The sequence below is a fragment of the Pieris rapae genome, chromosome 17 (genome assembly GCF_905147795.1).
Source record: "Pieris rapae chromosome 17, ilPieRapa1.1, whole genome shotgun sequence".
NCBI classification, from domain to species: domain Eukaryota; kingdom Metazoa; phylum Arthropoda; class Insecta; order Lepidoptera; family Pieridae; genus Pieris; species Pieris rapae.
Window position 1 is genome coordinate 9,149,838 of NC_059525.1, and position 22,870 is coordinate 9,172,707.

Here is a 22,870-nt window from a genome sequence, read left to right on the forward strand (position 1 = left end):
TGCTTCCTGTCCTCTAAATGTTGTTACATATCCGTTTGACACGAATGTGGCTAGTTTTTAATACAATAAGACTAGTTGGAAGGTCTTTAATATTTGTTACGAATTGATACTAAAAAACATGTTCTACATTTGGTTGAGTTAATGTGCAGTTAAATCTTTAATTTTACCAATTCGACTTAGGGTTCTTCAAGAAAAGAGCATAAAACTTCATATTTAACTAAGAGTCATCACAGGTTGGTGACGAGATACTGTATTGTAGATATGGTGATTCACCAATTCCAGGAATGGTTTCGCAGCTAAATCGTTTTTGTGGTGCACCAGTACTAGATTGAGTCAGGATTGGAAAAACTGAAATAAATTAGTTGTTTTTTTTTATATAATAATAAAAATAGGCAAACGAGCCTGCGGGACGCTCAAAAAGGCAATCATCGCAAATAGACACCCATTTTTAGTGGGTGAGTTGCCGGCCTTTAATTTGGGAGCACCGGCCCAGAGATGTGAGCAGTACTTCATGTGAGTCCGTACTTGAGCCTTGTAGAGCTGCAAACGTTGTGCCTCAGTGAAAAACTGCTTAGCCCTCCCAGCTTTTTGGAAGCCAGTTTGGCTTTTTCTTCCAGGTGTCTGCGGTATTGGACATCTTTCGAAATGCATGCCCTAAGCATACTGAGGCTGTGTGACGTACGAAGTAGTGCGCCTTCGAATTGAAGAGACACGACAAAAGGATCTTTCTTGGTAGGAAACCTGAGTCCTTGCAGGATTAAACTCAACAAGGTTGCTACTACCCCACACAGAAACTTTCTCCAATATCGATTCAATTTCGAAAACAAGTTTGTTACGGTTCTCATTCAACTTTAGATCGAGACGTGTTTGGATTGGCGGAATATAATGTGTAAATATAATTGTTAGTCTAAGTATTATTATTTGTCTTATGATGTAAATCAATAAATTCATAATATCTTTACGCGACTTGTTGGAGAGGCTTCTACAGACTTCGACAGCTGAATACCACTTGTAACGTTGAGATTTGGCGAAACTGCAGTCGCCAGAATAATGAGGCTGGGTCCTATACCCACAGCCCTCTGCTATTTAGGAAGCGGCCATAAAAAACTTTAGCCGTCCACAAGACCTGAAGATTCGCCAAGTAACTAAGTAATATATATACCAATGGCGCTATAACCTAATAGGTCTGGGCCTCAGATTTCTGAATTAATTCCGATCACCTACCTGCGTATTAAAAATAAATAGGCAATTACAGGATCAATATGTGCCTGACACACACCGTCGACCTTTTGGGTCTAAGATATGCCGGTTTCCTTACATTTTCCTTTACAGTATGAGCGAGTAAGTAACATGGACTATATTTACAAAAAAAAATAAGGTTTCGCCAGCGACCGGTATAGGGAACGATAGATGCCTTATCTTAAAAACCTATATAACCTCCATAAAACTCCAATTCCATAAATTAAAAAAAAAATAAACCGTCAAAAACGCGTGGCATAAAATCTGCCAAATTACCCTTTAAGTTATACAAATACAAGTGAATAAAAATGTCGAAAAAGAGTGAAATAAGACAGCTAATTGCATACACGGTAGACCCAACAGAATGTCCCTTCAGGGAGTTTCGAGATAATGAATTAACGATTGATTCTTGGGGAATGGTATTTCTTGATATATTTTCATTATCTGATATGATACATTAATTTGATTTGATGCAGTTTACATAGTTTAAAAACAAATTGCTTAAGGCAGGATTAATTGTTTTTTTTAAAATTGCTGCACATGCGATACGTGAACATATTATACTCTCGTATATAGGCCTCATGTAGACTGTAGAGCCGAGTATATAGGGGTGAACTCTATGGATACCAGGCTTTTAGATGAAATTATTGGATTTTTTTTAATGTAATAATCACAATTACTCTACACGTATCCACTTTATTTTTCTCATTTATCTCTTTCTTATATATCCATATCTCTTAAGCTTATATAATAGTCCATATGTCACAGCCAACTGGCTGATTAAGCCGTTCAATCAACAACCTAGTCTCTTAACTAAAGAGCGCCGTTTATCTAGGGCCCTGAAAGATATTCCGTTGAGTTTATTACAACATTTAATAATCTGGCTTGTCAACAATATTTAAAAAAAAATTAAATTGCTTGAGCCAGTTTCTATAATATCTTTCAGGCCGCCAGTTAAACGGCACCGTTGAGTTAAAAGGCTAGGCTGTTAATTTAATGGCTAATTAAGCGAATTGGCTGCGACATATACATTATATCACTAAAAATATATATTTAATTTCATGTACGTAAAAACTTCTTTTAGCATGGGAATATTGCTACTTATCTAGAAATTTTATTCCTATAAAGAAAACAAAAATAATTTAAACAACAATTTCGCTAAAGGGTCCGGCAGCACTTCGAGCTAGTCATGTGATGAGTAAGATCCCAGTAAGTAAATCTCATGCGGATCTATCCTGGGGAGATGACCAGACACAGCCGTTGCCTCGCTCTGTGCGTCAGTTCCTGCATGGATGGATCAGAGCCGAGGATTTGGCGTTTAGCAGATGGGAGGCGGAAGTCGCTGTGTTTGAGGTAATCAATACAAGGATTAATCGAATTTGACTACCCTCTTAGGACACCAGTGATTAGCCAAAACAAATTACAAAGTCAACACAACTTTGCATAGAACGGGAAACGTTCTCAATACAAAAGATGACACAGCGCATAGCGCTACAGGTATAATACCTAAATTATACATTTCTTTGTCTACCCTCTAGGATGCCAGTGACATGGCGAAAATGAATATCATCGATATGCAATTGAGTCACGCCCAAGTCATACTGAGATCCTCTTTCTGCAGATCTGTGCTCTCCATGTGTTTCATTCTCGAACGCGTTGATAATATTACTGTAAGTATATATTTAGATTACTATTTCTCTTAAGAATCACCGCCATTAAAAACTGTTAACTGTAAAGTAAACGTCAATGAAATAACTACACTTACGCAGTAAGATCCAAAAGTCGTGTTTTTAAAAAAATTTTAGACCTTATAATATGGAAGCTAGGCCTAGTGTTGACTCCAAATCTCGGCCTATGAGCGTTCGCATCTAGTCTTTTGCCCAGAGGCAACAAGTCACTGAGTGGCCGCAGAGTACCGACTTATTTATTTATTTTTGCTCAACTTCGTTCGCCTGCAAACGAAAGGACAAATATTAATCAGATTTTTTATATTACACTCATTGCAGCTTTCTATCGGTGAATGACTTTTTAAAATCAGTTTCGAGCTTAAAAGATAACTTTCTACAAACGTACATATAATTTTAAATCAAGCTAAATAAACCTAATTGTTAGGTGGAACACCAATGGGAAAACTTCGCATTCAGCCTTCCACCGGAAGGCTGGCGAGCTCGATATCATATCTATTCGCCAGGCCTTAAACCAGGCGGAGGAGCACAACATAGGCCAGGGTTGTCGAAAAATGGTAAAATTTTACTTTTTAAATTTATTATTATGATCCCAACCCAAAGATCAACAAAACTCCACCAACGCCACTGAAACATTTGTTTTAATATTTTTTTATCGTTATTTTTATGCCTTTTGATTTTTTTCCAGGCTTTATTTTGAGTATTTCTGTACAATTCCATTGTAGTTTTAAAAATATAAGTTGTGAACCTTAATTAAGCAATACTTAAGATAATACTTCACGCTTTTTTAACTTTGATTCCGAAACTAGATTTGAAAGCGGCAAGTATTGTTTATTATGAGCTTGTTAGATAATGTGTATTGTTGAAAATTCTCAGGGACTGATGCGGAAATGTACAAGTGTCTAGAAATTATCACTTTAGGAAATCTAGTTATCTTAAAAATGTTAGATTTATAATGTATACATAATAACAATACCGTAGGCGTAGTACAATGTAGTCTGAAACTCATATTGCGTTTGTTATTTTGATAACTTTCATAGGTGGTCAGCCTGCTGTGCCTGACACATTTAGTCGATTTTAACGATTAGTGTTAATTTTAATTAGCACATAGAAAGAGAAATCAATTAATGAGCAGGCGTGATTTAAGGGTTATGGAATGTAGAAATTTATGTATAAAATTCACCCTTTTTAAAAAGTTGATAAAGCATTAAAAAAATTGAAATTAATGTTCAAACCATGGCTTTCTTACAAGAATCATGTTATGAACCCGAAAATATTTGGTTTCATTAATCACTATTTACGTTCAGTTATTTCATCCGCGTAATATCAAAGTAAATATAATAAAATAAAATAAAAATAGTCAGTATTCGAGTACTATAAGAATAAAAGTAAGTTTAATTATTATATTTAATATTAGTACACGATTTGTCTCTCATCTTCGCTATTTTCAATCTTTCCCCGCTATCGCTATTATTTCATTAGCCCAGATTTCTGTTTTTGATCTATTTGTCTACGCCTACGCTAAAATGGTGTTGAATTTCTGTGGCTTGAATATTTCCAAACCGAGTCGCGAGGATTTTTTTTCTTATATTGCAATGTCAGAATAGCCTTCATTGTCCGTATGTGTCCGCAATCATATCGGTTACACAGGTGCGAGGTGAGACCCCGTGCTAGATAATAGCGACGATGTCGGACGAACCTTGTTTATGACACAATACATCCTATCAATGGAGATAGCGTTCGTACTCTGTAACTAAAGACAACCTGAACTATTGTCTTCGCTTTCGTGGTAACCTAGGATCGCGCAGCGTTAAATCAGAGTATATATAGTATATATAATCATAATCGTCATTGAAGAGTACCGGTGCAGATAATTCTCCTAAATTTTTACATACCGAAATTTTTCAAAACTTTATTTATGAATTAAAATTATATAAGTCGGAGCAATAGCGCTGGTATCCGCTTTCATTGTCTATATATGACAGTGACACCGTAAAAGTTTTATAAATTAAATTTTTAAAACGCCATAGCTCTGACATGAAGTTACTATTACTATAGACTATTAAATAGTATGTTAATTTTTTAATGATCGAATAAACTACAAATATTAACAGTTATAAACTGAATAGAACTTTGATGTTGTTATTTTACGAGCTCTTGTGACATATAATAGCAATGACAGCTGATACCAGTGCCATTGCTCCGACATATATAATATTACATATATCCTTTTTAGTACGTTTGTCTAGTCTTTAACAGGACCTAATTTTTATTAAGTAATTTACTTACTTTTCGTACTAAAGTTTTGATAATAAATCTTTCTAGCCGTTTAACATATTAAAGAATTGTTATCAAATGTAACGATTCTATTAGTTTACAGTTCTAACTAGACTATAGCATCTATTCAATTGCTATAAATTACGTTACAACTCTAATGTCCCATTAGGTAAGGTTAGGTAAGCGGCAGTATTAGCCTAGTGGATTCAACTTGCGACTCTTATACCTGTGGTCGTTGGTTCGACCGGCTCTGCACCTATGGACTTTATATGTGAGCATTTAGCATTCACTCGAACGGTGAAGGAAAACATCGTGAGGAAACCGGCTTGCATACACCCAACGACGACGACGTGTGTCAGTAACAGAAGGCCATTAGATCGACAAATGATCATGTAAGAGATACCTAAAATCTAAAGCACAGTCTTAAAAAGCTTGTACATACCAGGACGAGATTTTATATATGTGTCACAATGGTATAACTTATTATTGAGTTATACCATTTATAGTGAATAAATATTAATGTAAAATATATTTAAAAACATTTTAGGCTGTTATCTCGTCCGCCTGTACTATTTGGGAGCCTGGCGTTGCGTGTGGGTCAGTGACCTGGTGCCCATAGACGCAACTGAGTCTCCCCTACTTCCGTTCTCTCCTATCATTTGTCACACACCCGCGAAACCAGGGACCAAAATGGCAGCGCCTGCAGTTACAGCACCAATTGTTCATTTATGGCCGCTGCTTATTTGCAAGGTATATATTATTTATAAATAGTAAAGTAAAAAATTATAATATATGTAAGAGTGACATAATAATTTGCTATCGCATTGGATTGCACAGTTTTACCTATTCACTTAACGGTCTTTCTCACATACTACATTGACCTAGTGGCATGCGCGTGCAACATTTATGTAGGTAAGCCATATAACATGCATAGTCATGAACTGATGGACCCGCAGGCTCCTTGTTTGGAGACCTGGGCAGAACAAAAGACCGCGTGGTCGCCCACCGACTTGGTGGACTTACAGCATCGCTGAGGAGGTTGGCTGCCAGTATACAAATAGACCAGTGCATGGTATACGGGAGGAAAATTGAGCGTACCTTTAGAAATGGACCAAATATAGAGGCTATTGATGAGAATTTTATGACGTCATAATTAATATGTATTAGCTAATTATATATAGGCAGAAGAGATGTGAAATAGATGATATATTTTCTATTATATGTTAATATTTTGAAATCTTTTTAACTACGCTTTTTGGTTTCGTGATACTTGGGATTAATTAGTCTAGTATTTTAATAAATTAGTATTTTTTTGTATAATTTTTTAATTAAAAAATATAGAAAGTTTATTTAAATCGCAACATATTAAATATTCCGTTATTACCTAATTCATATATTTCTTAAAATCTTAATGTTATTGGGTAATGTGATACCACATAAAGATCATAATTTAGTCTTTGAAATTTGATATTCAATAAAATTTTATTTTTAAATTTCCCTTTAATTTTTATTTAATTACATGGACAATCATTAAAGCGCTCAGAATAACTTAAGTAATATAAGGAGTAGTGTAGTCTAGAAGATAATATCATGAGAGTGTCTTAAAGGGAATTATGAGATGATTCATCTACGTTAAAAGATCATCATAAAAATTAATCTCTGGATTAGATCTACGATGTTATTTCAACAAGTGAAATCACAATCAACCATACGACAATAAAATTAAATAAATTTAGAGAGAGAAACATAGCAAGAGGAACAGAAAAGTGGAGCATTTGTAAAAAGTATCAAATTGGTGCCGTAGGTAGAATTAACAAAAAAGTGGAAAACAATTTAGAAGCTGGATAGACCAAATAAAGGAAAGGTAGGTGGTAAATGGTAAAGAGTAGCACAGTGCAGATAGAATTTGTGGGATTTGGATGAGGGCTTTGTCAAACAAAGGCACACATACTGAACAGGCATTTATTACTATTATGTGAAACAAAAGACAAAACGATGATCCGTTTCGTTTTGTTATCTTCGTTCTAGACCACAGACAATCAACATGATCCTTGGGACTAATCACAATCACAGAACGTTAAGTCTACTATATAGCAATATAAATGTAATTCATATTTCAAATGTACTGCAAAAAATGCTATAAACAAAAATGTTGAATTTTTTTTATTTATTCCTAATAAAAAATGGAAGGCACGTAGATGCATAATTGCTAATCAAAATTGTCCAGGCTCTGCTTAAGTTGGCCGCTCCCGACATGAATTCGGACGAGGGTGCAGACTTTGAAGATGAATCGATGCCAGAGTTTGATATATTACACGCTCTAACTGGCGCAATGAACCTGACTTATAGGATCACGGGTGAGCTGCCCTGACGTTTAATTTTACTATTATAATTAAGTTTTAACCTCCGTAGGAAAATAGAGAAGTTATCGTATATATAAAATTCTCGTGTCGCGGTGTTTGTGGTGAAACTCCTCCGAAACGGTTTGACCGATTCTCATGAAATTTTGTGTGCATATTGGGTATGTTTGAGAATCAGACATCTATTTTTTATCCTAAATGTTAAGAGTAGTCCAACCCTAAATATTTTTTTAAATTTACCCATAGCATTAAAAATACATACAACCCTAAATTTTCAACCCTCTACGATCAACCCCTATTTTTTATTATAAATGATATACATGGCAAAACGACGTTTGCCAGGTCAGCTAGTAATATATAACATTAGCTACTTTCCTATTGGAGTAGATACTCTTGCGACGTAGGATTTAAGAGCTGGGTGCAGTAGGTGCTACTTAAAGTTTTAAGTTGGCGCCTGGTAGATAGTACCAGTGACCTCAGTAGTGCTTTTCTCGCTGAACGAATAAGTTTCGCAATACAACGAGGAATTTGCTGCCAGCACTAGATACACTGCCACGATAGATTTCAGGGAGACGTCGCCCAATGCCATTTAGATCATAGAGAGAATTCTAATTGATGAAAAAAGTATGTATTCATAGGTTAGAAAGAATTAATGTATTTTTGATACCTTCATTTTTGAAATATCCTAATCCAAACGGAGTTTATCACTTTCAAATTAGAAAATTTTACTTTTTGAAAGTACCTATATACTGATAGAATAAATTCCAACATTTGAATGTATATTTAAATACGAAATAACGCTGTTATTAAAGAGTTTTACCCGCAATTACCAAGTTGAAAGTCTGCGAGAAATAGTTTGAACTTTAAATTGTGGTCAGTTACGTCAGTTAGCGAGTGATTAACGACTACAAAATTTATAAAAGCTTCCCTTTCAAATTTTAAAAGCCAGACTTGGCTATGCATAAGCTTTTTATTACATTGAACGAATAAAATTGCAACTCTAATCTTGACCCTGGAATGTTTGTATCGGTTTTATTAATCACATCTCATCCAATCATGTCCGATACACGTCGAATTTTCAGACTACCATGACTGTAATGTATTTTAGAAAACATAGCTTGTAAAATATAATGCAGTTATAGAATTGTATATGTGATAAATTTTAAAAATAAGAAAAAGTCTTAGATGGTTTCCTTTTTATATCGAGCGACGAATTTCGACCTGCTTGATTTCCTAATCCAGGTTTTATCCTGCGTTGTACAACACACTTTTAAATAATTTCAGGCGATTTGGTAGATCCCCAAAATCTGTGGGAGTTGGTAACGTCAGAGGTGCCTGTTTTCTCTTGGGATGACGATAGTGACACGATGATGAGCACTATCAAGTCAAAGAGTACCAAAAAACCAACAACAAAAGAGGCTTTTTCTGTGAGGGTAAGTGTATGTGGAGTATGTGAAGAAACTTTTTCTATGTGACTGTTTCTTAAACGGGACGGGCAGAACGCCGAAGTCCATAGACACATGGGACATACATATATCTGTGGCTGATTAACTAGTTTTTTTATATTTTTAACATTGTTGTCAATCTTACCCCCGTATAAAAAAAGTTTAAACTACTATGATAGTAAAAACAAACATTAATTAAATAACGATTGTTATAGTTTATCAAATTATGTTTCATTGATTTACTAAACTTGTGAAATTAAATTTTATAATCCTTATTTATTGCATTATGACCTTAATTAAATTTACAGCGTAATACAATTACAACAATTTTATTGGGGGACACAAAGACCCAACCTCCTTACACTCTACCTGGAATTACGCCTGGTCACCAAATGACTTTACTTCTAAATATGGCAAGGGATCTTCCTCTGAAGAAACCTTTACCAGAGCCAGGTAATGATGATATATTGTATATAGTTTGAGTCTCATTTCGCAAAGTATTTTAATCGTAAACATATTAGCAAGCTAATTTTGTCAGTTTCAAAAAAAAAGATTAAAAGGGAAAAACTATTTGAGTTTTACCCTACTATTAAATTACCTACCCTCCCTGGAAAACAAACATTTTAAATGTATAGTAAGTCAAATCTGTATATGAATTTATTATAACGGAAGTATTTTTGTCTTCAGATGTACCTCAATGGAAAACTTATAGGTGGGTGGACTGGGCTCGTCACCATGGCTTGTACGATGCCTTCGCCTGTCCTCGCACCAAGTTCTTGAAGGTCAATGGTTTGCTAAAGCAATCATACGCCCCGCATTTACTCGACGTGCAGAGTACGGAATCCGTAAGTTAAAAATCCCAATAATAATTAATCGTAACGAACTGAACAATTTTTTAATTGTAATTTAAATTTGTTCTTCAAAAGCCGAAAGCCAGCCTTTTGAATTTAATTAAATTAACAGGCTTACTTACTTAAACTTACTTACTTACTTTAAAACACTTGTTAGTTTTTCTGTCATATAGGAAAATTGAGATGAAATTTTTAGAGGATTGTGATTCATATTAAATGATTAAGAAATAAGAATTTTAATCTTGAAGATTAAAATTGTTTTTTCATGTAATGTGAAAAGTGTTTTTCTTTTCAGATAACGTTTCAGTTTAGAGAGGACCACGATAGAACTAACCCTCCGGTAAGTTTGTTTTCATGTTCTTGATTATTTTGAATATGCAACATAGTTGGTTTCTTTAGTCTCATTTGTTTTTGTCATTGCTTGTGATGGGATCCGTGCGTCAGGTTGTACCTCTCCCTGCAATATGTGCGAAAGGGACGATGGCCATGCGTCATGCCCCTTAAAGGGCCCCTACTGGTGACCTGGTTAAATTATAAATATAAGCTAATGCCTAAGTGTTTGGTACATTATTATTATGGCATTTTATGACAATATGTGTGAAGCATGGCAGCAACCAACATTCAACATGGCATGGCATGAGAGTATCATACCAGTTCTTTTGCGCCCACTTTATGACATTAATTTGGAAACGGGTAGTAAATGAAACTTTTGAACCTTTTTTTCTACATTCTGTAGACATATGTTTTTCATACTTTCTGTATTTATATTTTATTTCTGACAATATGATTTTGAGAATTTAATTAATTCTACATTAATATTAACTTACATTAAAATTGGAATATAAAATATTTTCAATAATTTATTAGTTCTTTACATGACGTTCTTATATCTATAGTAAGTAGATGACTTTTGGGTACATGTGCTGGTTTCATGACAATGTTTTAACTCACCTTGGTGCTCGAAATTGCGTATAAAACGAATCTATGGTACATCGACGGCCTTAAACCACCCATGGTTTTCAACAAAAATGTTTGATGTTAATGTATGTATACATTAATTCCAGGGAAGAAAGGCGGGTAAAGATCTTAACCGTTCAGGCAATATTAATACCTCTAATCAACAAATGAAAGAGGAGCTTCGGGAGTGGATAGAGTTTGATGGAGTAAGTCGACCATCGAGTAGAATTAAATCCTTGAATTGCTTGATGATGTATCTTAGTATTTTTATTCCACATTATATGAATACAAAACAAAATGAAAGGACAGTAATCAGAAATCATAAAACGTAATCTTTATTTTATCCGTACCTGTCATGGATCGGAAATACTTGTGTACATTTAAAGTTTTAGGTAAGTAGATATTTTGTTGTTCGTGCATAATAAATCCGAATATAGCTTCTGTCCGGAGTTTAATCTAATTCCCAAGTCACAGAGGTAAGCAATAATTATGAATGCATTAATATCGAGACAGCACTTACTTGGGGACTTTTATTGCGCTTCCGGGGCGCGACTGCTTCGTGTGGGTCAGTTATGTGGGTATTACTCGCTATTGCATAACCATTAAAAATTCCAAGGCGTCACCAACAATCTCCCTAGGCGGGATATGGTAACAGCCTTAGCTCTTTGTCTTTTAGTAACGCTTTAATAAAATATAATGATTACAGATACGTGAATACGTTAAAAACGTAAATATTTTATTTTTCCCATCCATGTATCAATATACCACAGCTACCAGCAGTCCCCCAGTGAGGATAACAAAGGCTCCACCCAACAAAAACCTGGATATCCCTGCTCCAAAGTCAGCTCCTCTCTACCTTCAAATAGATGGACCTGACGAAAATATCCTTAAAATATCCTTAGCAATGCTTCATCCGAGGGTTCTTTTCAACTGTGGTATACCTGTGATGGATCACATAGAACCAGCGTACTTGTTTTTGGAAATTTTTGAATGGTTTGTTGATTGTGAACTGCCTAAAGCTAAAGCTTATATGGCGACAAGAGGATATGATTGTATTGAAATCACTCTAGACCCGGGACGTCATTTTTGCAGGTATATAAGAATTTACTGATAGGAATGTTTAACAATCCCTTTGTCGATAATATTGTTTATTTTATTCGATGTCTTGTTATTGCTTAGATAATATAATAATAATTTACCATTAACTGCATTGAGAGCGCTCAGAAGAGCTATTTGGACTAATACCAACTGAGTCTGAACTCAACATCATGGGACGTCAAGGCATAATACAGAATACCATCCGTATATCTTTCGTATCACCTTGACGTCTGTCGTTTTACAACTGAGCCTTTCTTAAGGAAGTTTTTGCCATGCACCACCACTATGTGGAACCAGCTGCCATTGAAATATTTCCAAACCAAATCAATTTAGCATCCTTCAAGAATAGAACATGTCAATTTCTAAAAGGCCAGCAACGTACTTGCTAGCCTTTTTCGCGATATGAATGTTAATGGGCGGCAGTATCACGTAACATCAGGCGAGCATTTTTTTTTATTATTCATTTACGTAGTATAATAATTGTCATTTATTTTCTAGAAATATATAGAGTTTATACAGAATTGTATTAGTCTAGTATGTTATGTAATGCTTTTAAGAGTTTGGGTGCATTCTCGGATGAATTGGACGGCCATGATGCTCAGTGACTCTACACTAATGCTGGGCAGTAGAGATGTTATTCAATCGGCAGCTGTCCGTGAGTGTCCATGGGCGTCAAGATTCCTTAACAATCTTAGTACAGCCTTTACAAATTGGCTTCGAGCTTCACGCTCCAGTGCGACTGTGGGTTATAATGATAAGGAGTTTTACAAGTAAGTTTCTAATTGTCATAACAGATGTACCGTATAAACCGATAGTATTCATAAATCTATGCAATTTACAGTTCATACCAGCCAGATTTGGTGTGGGATCCAAAAATAGTTGGATATGAAAAAAGATTTTTGCATTGGATGTTTCGTCAGGCATTGCAAGCGCTTCTGATCCGAAAACTGCTACCAAATGAATACAAAGCCGTGTGCTCGACGTTGAGAACGTTTTTCCATGACCCTGATTTTGGTTTACCACCAAAACCAAAGCCACCAACGTCGTTGCGGGATATTGCTTTGATAGACCCATGTGATTGTATACTTCCAGAGGCGGAAGAATTAGAAATTGCGGAGCTCTTGGAAGAAGAGCAGCAAGTAGAATCTGTAATCATCTTATTATAATATACTAGCATACTCGGCCAAGCGTTGCTGTGGCCTTTTGTTTAAGTTTTTTGTTATATTACATAGTAGTAAATTAATCAAGGGAAACCGTAGGAGAACTTATGTGAATCGTCGCGTTGGTACCACGACACGGACCTAAACTAAGCTACCTTTAACTCAGCGCCATCTGTTAGAATTGTATCAAATAATAAACAAATAATTTGCAATAAAATAAAATTGTGACTATAATTAAACATCTTACTTATCCTATCTCTCAAGTTGGATCGAACTGCACATGGTGTGCGAATTTTATTATAATCGGTAAAGTGGTTTAGGAGTCCATTGAGGACAAACATTGTGACACGAGATTTATATATATTAAGATTATTAAAAAAAGCTTATAGCTTATTTTACCTTTACGAATCGACCCAATATGATGTAATTGCATGTAATTTAATTCTAGGCTGCTGAAGAAAGGCCAATAGTGGATAAAGAAACAATGGACCGGCTTTTAAGCCCGCCAAAATTTCCAATAACGTCCAATGTGTGTGAGCTTGCAACTGAGGAAGTTCCTTGTGGAGTTTTAAAAGAAGAACGGGAAAAAGTAATAAGAAAGCACGAAGCGGCTAGGGTTATCCAAGCTCATTGGCGTGGTGCCTGGGCTAGGAAATGTCTTAAAGCACCACTTGCTGTGCCGCCTGAAATTACAAAACTTGTTAGTTTTATTTACGAAGAATTACATATTAAGTAGTAATGATGTATTAAAATTAACATAATTTTTGATTTTATTTATTGTAGTTGATGGATTATGCTTTTGGAACGCTAGAGACTCTATCAGCACTGATGAATATGTTCTTTGGAATGTTTCCTGGTGCACGCTATGCTTATTCGGTTGCATCTGCCCTCAGCGGTGTTTATGGCTTGCAGCAGCATAGCGGCACTTCCCCTGTATCACCGAAGTGCAAATGGATTCCATATTTTCAAGGAGTATTCTTTTGTCATAGTCCTGTTAAGGTTCACTTTGACGTACAGAGCACGTTACCATATAGGACTTTTGCGGTGTATAATAACGACACAGGAATTCAAATGCCTCAGGCCTATAATTCTCATATAACATTTGATTTTCGTCCCAATGAGCATGGGTAAGTTTATTTAAGAAAATTGTCCTAAGTCACAATGCATACCTTTTATATGTCACACACGTGGGCAGGAGCCTCACCTGATTTTAAGTGATACCGCCACCCGTGGACACTCGCACCGCCAGAAGGCTTAAAAGTGCGCCACCGGCCCTTTAGAATTGGTACCCTCTTTTCTAGAAGGACCTTAAGTCGAATTGAGCAGTATTTGCCTAGCTTAGCTAGCTTCAGCGTGCTACTCCAATCCTTGAGGTCGATCTCCGACCAATGGACATTATATGTGCGCATTTATCTTCTATTCGAACGGTGAAGGAAAACATCAGGAGGAAACCGTTTCGCCTTAGACACAAAATGTCGACTGCCTGTGTCAAGCACAGGAGGCGGATCACCTACTTGCCTATGGGATTGACAAATGATGATGATACAGAAATACAGAGATTCTGAGGTCTAGACCTAAAAACGTTTTTCCAAGAATACTGTTAATTCTTCGATCGGTATTCCAGTTACACAGTCATGGGGCATGGGACTATTGCTGAAGCACCTGGAACATCTTCCGATGTTCACTGGCAGTTAACAGTGCTAACCAGTTTATCAGATGTCTTCCATATTTGTGATAATGATGAGACCAGCTGTAAGGATCTTCCTCTTCCACCTGCAAGCAAACTGCATGTTGATGAGATATTCATACCGAATCGTAGGAATATTTTGGGAGGGATTCAAATATCTGTGTCAAAACATGAAGCTATTAGTTTCAGAGCGGCAGCTACTTCGCCCGAAGTAAGTGAGACTACAAAACACAACTTTTACTTGGTCAGTGACAGGTACTGATACGTGTCTCCCTATTAATAGCATCCCAGATACTGATTGAGACTCAAACTATTATCCAAAGTGTCTCACTCGCTGAGTAAGACACCAAAAAGTATTCTAGACGTAAAATTAAGAAAAAAATGCATTTTTATTCAAATATTGTTTCATATAAAGATGACGATGATAACCTTTTTTTTTCTTTTATTGAAACATAAATAAATATTTGAATATTTATATAATAAATAACTGTTACTTGTTTATTTTGTGGTATGTAAGAAGTTGATTGTGAAAAAATAATTAAAGAAGAATTATTATTTAAGTGTATTTGAGTTTGCTTGTGATAGTTCGTTATCTTATAACTGTTCATGATATTAATAATATCTAGTTGGAGATGCAGGCAATACTGAAATTGAAGGGACCTGATGGTGAAACAGAAGTAATTGACAGGTGTTCAGGAACGGGAGAGCTATTCTGGCCGTACATTCGACTACAGCCGACACCTCCAAGTTTGTTGACTTCTCCAGCACATAAGCGCTCAATGTCCAACTCAACTGCGGTACAATATTCTGTCACATATATATAATTTTGTATCCATATATCTCGTATGTATGTGTATTTTTTTCAGATTGACTCCAAGTCCATATTTTCAAGTGAGCGTCCACGCTCATCAAGAATACCTAAACAGAAACCTTCATCAGCTGGACCTAAAATTAGGTCATCCACTAAGGTTATTTTTATCTTATATATAAAATTCTCGTGTCGCGGTGTTTGCGGTTAAACTGCTCCGAAACGGCTTGACCGATTCTCATGAAATTTTGTGTGCATATTGGGTATGTCTGAGAATCGGACAACATCTATTTTTCATCCCACTAAATGTTAAATATTTTTTTTTAATTTTTAGATATTTTTTTTATCAACAACATTAAAAAATACATACAACCCTAAATTTTCAACCCTCTACGATCAACCCCTATTGTTTTATTATAAATGATATACATGGCAAAACGACGTTTGCCAGGTCATAGCTAGTTATCTTATATATTTTATGGTGATGATACTTAATTATTACATTTAAAAGTACCGGTAATCAAAAATTTATAACAGTATCTTGTATTGGGATTTCTTTAAAAAAACATTCAGTTTCTGTAACGACGTTCTTGTTTTTTCTAGTTAAAAGACGCCAAGATCACTATAGAACCAAGACAGTACACAATTGAGTGAGTGATCACATATTATAGTAATTAATATAATGAATACGGTAATATATATTTATTATATTATATCTCTATGACATAAATAGCAACATTAAAGGTTCTAATTACCTTATGTTCGCGGATGATAAAAAGATATACTTAAAAATAAACAAAGAAGAAGACTGTCACAAAATCCAGGCTGACTTGTATAACCTTTGTAACTATTATAGACAAAATCGAATATCGGTTAATACTTCAAAATGTGTGAAGATAACGTTCACCAGAAAAAAAAACAAAATTAACTTTATTTATAATATCAATAACAAACCCGTTAAAGAAGTAGATTCTGTTCGTGATTTAGGTATAAGGCTGGACTATAAAATGACGTACAATAACCATATTGACACAATTGTTGACAAAGCCTATAAGCAGCTTGGCTTTGTAAGACGTGTCAGTGAACATTTTCATGATCTTGACTGTATGAAAGTGCAGTGTGTATACATAAGTAAGAAGTATTCTCGAATATGGCTGCTCGGTTTGGTCACCTAGTTACTCTGCACACATTGACAAAATCGAAAAAATCCAAAAAAACTTTATTAAATTTATTTCCTATAAGACTTTTAATAAATTCAATACGTATAGAGTGTGTGTGTACGCGTGTGATTATTTTAAAATTAATACCTTGGATACTAGACGAAAACAATATGATATAATACTATTACATGACATTATCTCAAATAAAATTGATTGCAGCTCCCTCCTGGAAAAGTTGCCATTCCTGGTTCCTGCTTATAAAACTCGTATTCGTACATTGTTTCATGTTCCTGACATGAATACTAATTACGCAAAAAACTCAGTTTTGTATCGCGCTGCTCGGACATACAATGACCATTATTTAGGCATTGACTTGTTTAGGTTATCGCGGAATGTGGTTAAAACATGTATTAAGAATATACATAGCGCAAAATCATCTACATCATAAGCACGACACACATACACACCATCACGTACACAGCCACACTTTCCACCATTACACAACACAGCCAATTTAGGCTTAATTAATTAAATTTAATCAGTTTGTTAATTGTATTGAATACTTTGTTTGTTTGTTCCTTTTTGTAAATCTTTTTAGTTATAACATATCATGTATTCCATCTGTGGCTATGTTCTCGGTGTATTTGTTTGATATTATATGTATTTGTGTTAGCTGTAGGAGTACACAAAATAAAAATATAAAAATATAAATATTACATATATATTTTAGAGTGATAGCCCCCAAGGGCTGGCCTCTGACCTTACAACAATGGATACGAGTGGACGAGGTCCGAAACTCCCAGGAGCTCATGAAAATCGACGCCACACCCAAAAAAACTGGAAAGGAAAAGGTCTTATTTCACCCGTTGTATTTTTATCTTGTAAAACTTGACTGTTAAAATAATAAAAACCGTCTTGGCAATAAATGCTTATAGATCCCATGGATTAACTGATGAGACTTAAAATTTTGTCTTGAGAGTTGCAGAAGATCCATCAGCTATTAACCCACACGTCTACAAGTTCCCGTTTTGTCTCTTCTTTTATTTTGTTCTTCTTTGAACATTTACAGCCAGGCTCTGCCAAAGAACGGGATAAATCTCCAATACCACAGCGGCAGCCGCAGCCAGGTGATGCGTATGTTGAATTGGAATGCTCTCTCTCCATCGGAGGCGGCGCCACAGCACGACGTGATGATGAGAGAGATCTACTGTTTCTGGCGGCACGGAAAGCATGGGATGCAAAAGAACATGGACGAAATTCTAGAGGGGCTCATATCAGGTACTAACAGTGTTATCATGTTAAGTAGGCAATCTAATAACAATCTCTTCGATACAATCAGATTTAAGTTAATTTAATTAAAGAGCACCTGATTTATTTTCATAATCTGTACGGTTAATGGGTCGTCGGGGTGCATTAAATAAAAGAGGATTTTATTTATACGTATATATATTATATAACCACTCGCGTACAACAATAGAATATAAGTGAAATATTATTAATTGCTATGAAACGAATAGTAGAGTAGAGTTACTGTTATGATTTAGTTTAATGCTTTGAATTGAATGACTTCAATGTAACAGTGTGAAGAGAGTGCCTACGGCTATACTCTCGAGGCAAGACTCCGACGATGTAGGAGATCGCCACGCTCATAAAACTAAAAAAGCCTGACTTAGCAAAATGTATAAGCCTTGGATCGTACATAATCTATACAAGGAATACTAAAAATAAAAATTAGTTTGCATGATTCTTTTATTAAATGTCATTTTATTTTTCGTCGTTGTCATCAGGCTTATACAGACGTTTTTATAGTCGGGGAATATAGATATCCCCTCAATTCGAAATCATTTTATAAGAACACGTAACGCCTTGACGCAAACAAATGACGTCTGTTTAAAACAAGGGAAAATTTGATTGCTTTTTTATGCCTGACAGTATTCTTTTTCTTTGCAAGGAATGTATCGAAATATGACTAGAAGTAAACACCCGACGCATATTAAAATTGTACATTTGTTTTCCTTTCATGTATAAACAAATTTTATTTTTATCATTAAATAAAGTAGAACAATTTTTTTCGTCAGGAAGGAATTCCGAGCAGAATTCTTGGAAGCGCTTCCACCTCCTCCATCAGAAAGTACTATATCCATGAAAGAGGTTTATATACTTTATTAATAATGGTTTTATACTTTATTAATAGTGGTTAAATCATCCGTCACTTAACCCTGATGTAGTACGTTTAAACCTTAAAAGTACACCAATTAGTGTTAATACACTTGCCCAAAGGAAAACAACCTGAGGAAACCGTGCCTTAGACATCCAGTATGTCAGTGACCAAATAGATCTTCTATTTGCCTATAAAATAAAATAAACATCGTTACATTTGATATGTTGAAACAGTAATATAAACTCAAAACTTACTTAAAACTATACGTTGGTATCTATACGTTATGTAAATATATTATAATAAAACTTAATGTACAGAAACATAGCTTTTACCATACTTACCCCTTTTAAGTTGAACGAAACCACATGATTTAATTTATTATATTATATAATTTATTTATCATAATATAATAATAATACTGTATATTAATAATAATTAGGTCCTTTTATCGCTCATAGAATAAGTATCTGCCACAGGCCCAAACTTTTTGACAAAATTTGTTTTAAATAGGGCCGGTATTATCATATTTTAATATTCCATCGAAATAAAAAACATTATAAATCTCATTGAATGTTAGATTTCGGATTTATTTAAAATTTTCTTTAAAGGAACAGGTCCTTGAAGAGGTAGAAGGCGAACAAAAAAGTAAGTTAAATGAAAATTTGTCATAATAAATTATTGATAAAGATGCCCATAGAAAATAGGTGCTCAAAGACATGTGATTGTATACTTTAAATATTTTAGATAACTTTCAGGAAACATATCGCTTTTGTGTAACTCGCAAGACTCGTATCATCTTAAAGATTGATGAGAGAGACGTAGATGTTTCTGTATATTTTTAGTCACGAAATGGTTGCTTGAATAGGAAGATCTCAAAGCGTAATTTAATACTGTTTAATTTCTTAAAATTATTAGGGGAGACGGAAGCAACGCAACAACAAGGTCCTACACCAGTGACGGACAGTGCCGGTAAAATAACTATTTATTATTGTTACACACAACTAAAGAAATATTTGGGTCTTTGTTTATTCTAATAGTATTACCGACTAAAAGTAATGACACATTTTCCCAATTAATAAACGATTCAAAGTAAATGTTGATTTTAATTGTTAGCAACAGTTTTTAAGACATCGTTGTGTTTATTAAGTCTAGTTTTTTAGGTTTTTTAGGTTAATTAATTTAGGTAATCAAGTTTTAATATTTAAACTAGGCTTTAAAATATGTACTTTTATTTTATATGTCGATACAGTAATATAAACTCAAAATTTACTTAAATACTACACTTTGGTATCTACACGTTTTATGTGAATATATTAGAATAAAACTAAAAGTACAGAAAACTAGCTTTTTTGTTTATTTTTCTTACATTATTTGGTTGGTGATTCTATTTGTTTTTTATTTTATAAGATTTGGTTATGCACTTCTTCTTAACCTATATTATTTTTCATACTAGGGATGCCTGTAAGAGATCGCTGGTTAGCGATAAGGCAACCCGTTGCATCATTTATAATTCTTATCAAGTTATTTGTTTTTCTCTAACTGTAACGAAGAGTAAATAAATGAAACATCTAAAAACTACCACGGTTTTCACCATGGTGCATAAAAGGTTACATTTTTAATTCCTTAGTAACTAAATAACTAAATATAAAAGTAAAAATAATAAAAAAACTAAACAAAGACCTTACAACAAACAGAGAGAAATAAAAAAAGAAATATATGTAGATGCGGTGGCAGCCCTATTAACATAACATAATCTTTCGTTTGCAGCAGAATTAGAAGTGGAGGAGGAAAGTGAGGAAGAGTCGCTGTATTTAACGATGCCTGACCAGCTTAAAGACAAATTTATACCGCTGTACTTTGTGCCGTTTTGTACCAAAGAAGAGATTGAGGAAGAGAAGTGAGTAAATATTTCATGTTTAGTATTAAAACACACAGAAAATATTGTATTTGGACACACAAAAGAAACCTTATTTTTTTAATTATGAAGAAAAATTCCGCCAAGAAAGGAGTGTTGGCGTGCTGTAGCGTGGCCCAGCTCTAGAGGAGGCAATTTTTAACCGATTTAACATCTGACGAGCTCCAGTAACTCTAAAAAGAAATCACAAAATACTTTTCTATATATACATATGTGTATACACTAGCACTAGCACTAGCCCTCTGGAATTAAGAGTCCATGGGCAGCGTTATCACTCAGTATCAAGTGAGCTACTGAGCCTCCAGCCCATGTATGATTTATGCATATAATATATATGAGGATACAGATACCGGAAAACTTCGTGGGCATTCAACAAGGGAGTGGGGGAAAGTTTGCGCATCGTATCACAAATGGTCACAAACGTCAACTGATATACCAAATACCAATCACGCGATCGACACTTCAGTAAGTGAAACCTAAAAATCGCTTCTGCGCAACGACAATTATTCAAGATGTTTCTGGCAACTATACTATTTCATTTATTTACAACGGTTATCCAGGTTGGCTTTCTAATAAAATAGCATCCCCTAACCGCGTTATTCACGTCACACTAAAACGATTATCTATCGATCGATATTTCGATGTAGGCATGTCTGCAACAATCGAAATATTTACCCATATTGGGACTGGGAGATTGTAGTATTACAATTTGTCAACAGAACGTTTTTAACACCTGAAATAGCTGATATGGCCCAGAAGATTCGTCAGCAGAAATTAGAAGCAGCGTTGGATCGAATGAATGAGCTGCAGTACTATAATAAAGTTCATGTTCTGGGACGGCAGAAGAAGAGAGGACGGCTGTTAGAAAGATTATTCGTTGGTATGTACGTCTAAATTAATCGTATGCGTAGGTTCATACATCGATATTGCCTATTAATTTATAATGAAAAGTCAATATGTCACTGAAGGTTGATTTGACATTTTCGCATTTTTAAAGCTGTTAATTTAAATATAATATAAATCGGAGATCGATCGATATGGACATCATCGTTAGCGGGGTAAGTGGGCATTATGTGGGTCACGCGCGTGTCTTTTGTACACGAATAAGTATTAAAAGGAATGAATCTAAAGATTCCTTTTAACATTGGCTTAGATTAAATTATAACGAGCAACGGGTTCAAGGCACCTATCTCACTTTCAATCACAATACTCAAACAGAACTACCCTGCGCGGCGTTCCCTAAACCTATAATCCAAAGTCAAGATGGCGCCTTTGAATAGGGGGCTCTAATTCGTCGTAACAATATTCGTAGTTTAATTCGTTTGTTTTGCTATTATTTAATTGGTTATAATTTAAAATCACTACTTTTAAATTATAACCAATGAAATAATAGCAAAAGAAATAGAATCAAATTATTTATTTTTTATTTATTTTTATTAAAGGAAGAAATCTATGATTAACCAAAGTAACCATAATAATCCACGGTCGCCCAGGGTCAAAACAACAGCTTTTGTTGAATACAGATATTTATGTAAAAAACTAAAATCACATTTCACGATGCGTTTTACGCCCGCGGCGGGTGCGATTGTTTGCGGGTCTCGCTGCACTGGTAGTCATCTTGTACCAGCGGGCGAGGTTGCCGTCCCGCAGCCGCGCCGGGTTGCTCCCGCGTGCTCCGCGATCGCTTGGCGGGGGACCGCACTGGGCTGTTATTAGTGACCGCCTGTATTGCGATAATCAACCGCCAAGTTTGCGGACGATAATCGCAACCGTGGCGGCTGCGTTAGCGCACAAAACTCCGGTCTTGTGAGTTTTAAAAGTAAAACTCCAAACCGCCACTGCGGCTGGCGCAATTTATCTAAAGTTTGAAAATCTTCAGATTCGCAATGGAGCCCTGATTTAGCTGAAGTATTGGAAGAAAGAGATGATGCTATCGCCCAAGAGGCTCTTAATCGAACTCTTTCAGCGAATAAGAAGAAACTAGATGCAAAGAAGAAATAATAAAGGCTTAGTTAATAAAAATAGTTTTAAGTTATTTATGTGTAACGTAAATAAATATCTTATATA

General features: G+C 35.0%; 1 protein-coding gene across 1 annotated transcript; it reads left to right on the forward strand.

Moving 5' to 3' along the window:
- Positions 1-1,547: 1,547 nt before the first annotated feature.
- On the forward strand, positions 1,548-22,816 carry LOC111001856 (androglobin-like). The gene is made up of 28 exons (XM_045631925.1): positions 1,548-1,658; positions 2,404-2,592; positions 2,778-2,909; positions 3,352-3,481; positions 5,749-5,951; positions 7,429-7,558; positions 8,846-8,994; positions 9,315-9,459; positions 9,694-9,851; positions 10,153-10,197; positions 10,922-11,020; positions 11,521-11,906; positions 12,470-12,682; positions 12,754-13,060; positions 13,521-13,772; positions 13,856-14,199; positions 14,697-14,970; positions 15,386-15,556; positions 15,626-15,727; positions 16,171-16,217; positions 17,458-17,578; positions 17,797-18,005; positions 18,806-18,878; positions 19,497-19,533; positions 19,804-19,857; positions 20,656-20,785; positions 21,523-21,683; positions 22,683-22,816. The coding sequence occupies exons 1-28, from the start codon at positions 1,548-1,550 to the stop codon at positions 22,802-22,804; spliced, it is 4,494 nt and encodes a 1,497-aa protein (XP_045487881.1). The 3' UTR covers positions 22,805-22,816.
- Positions 22,817-22,870: the final 54 nt, after the last annotated feature.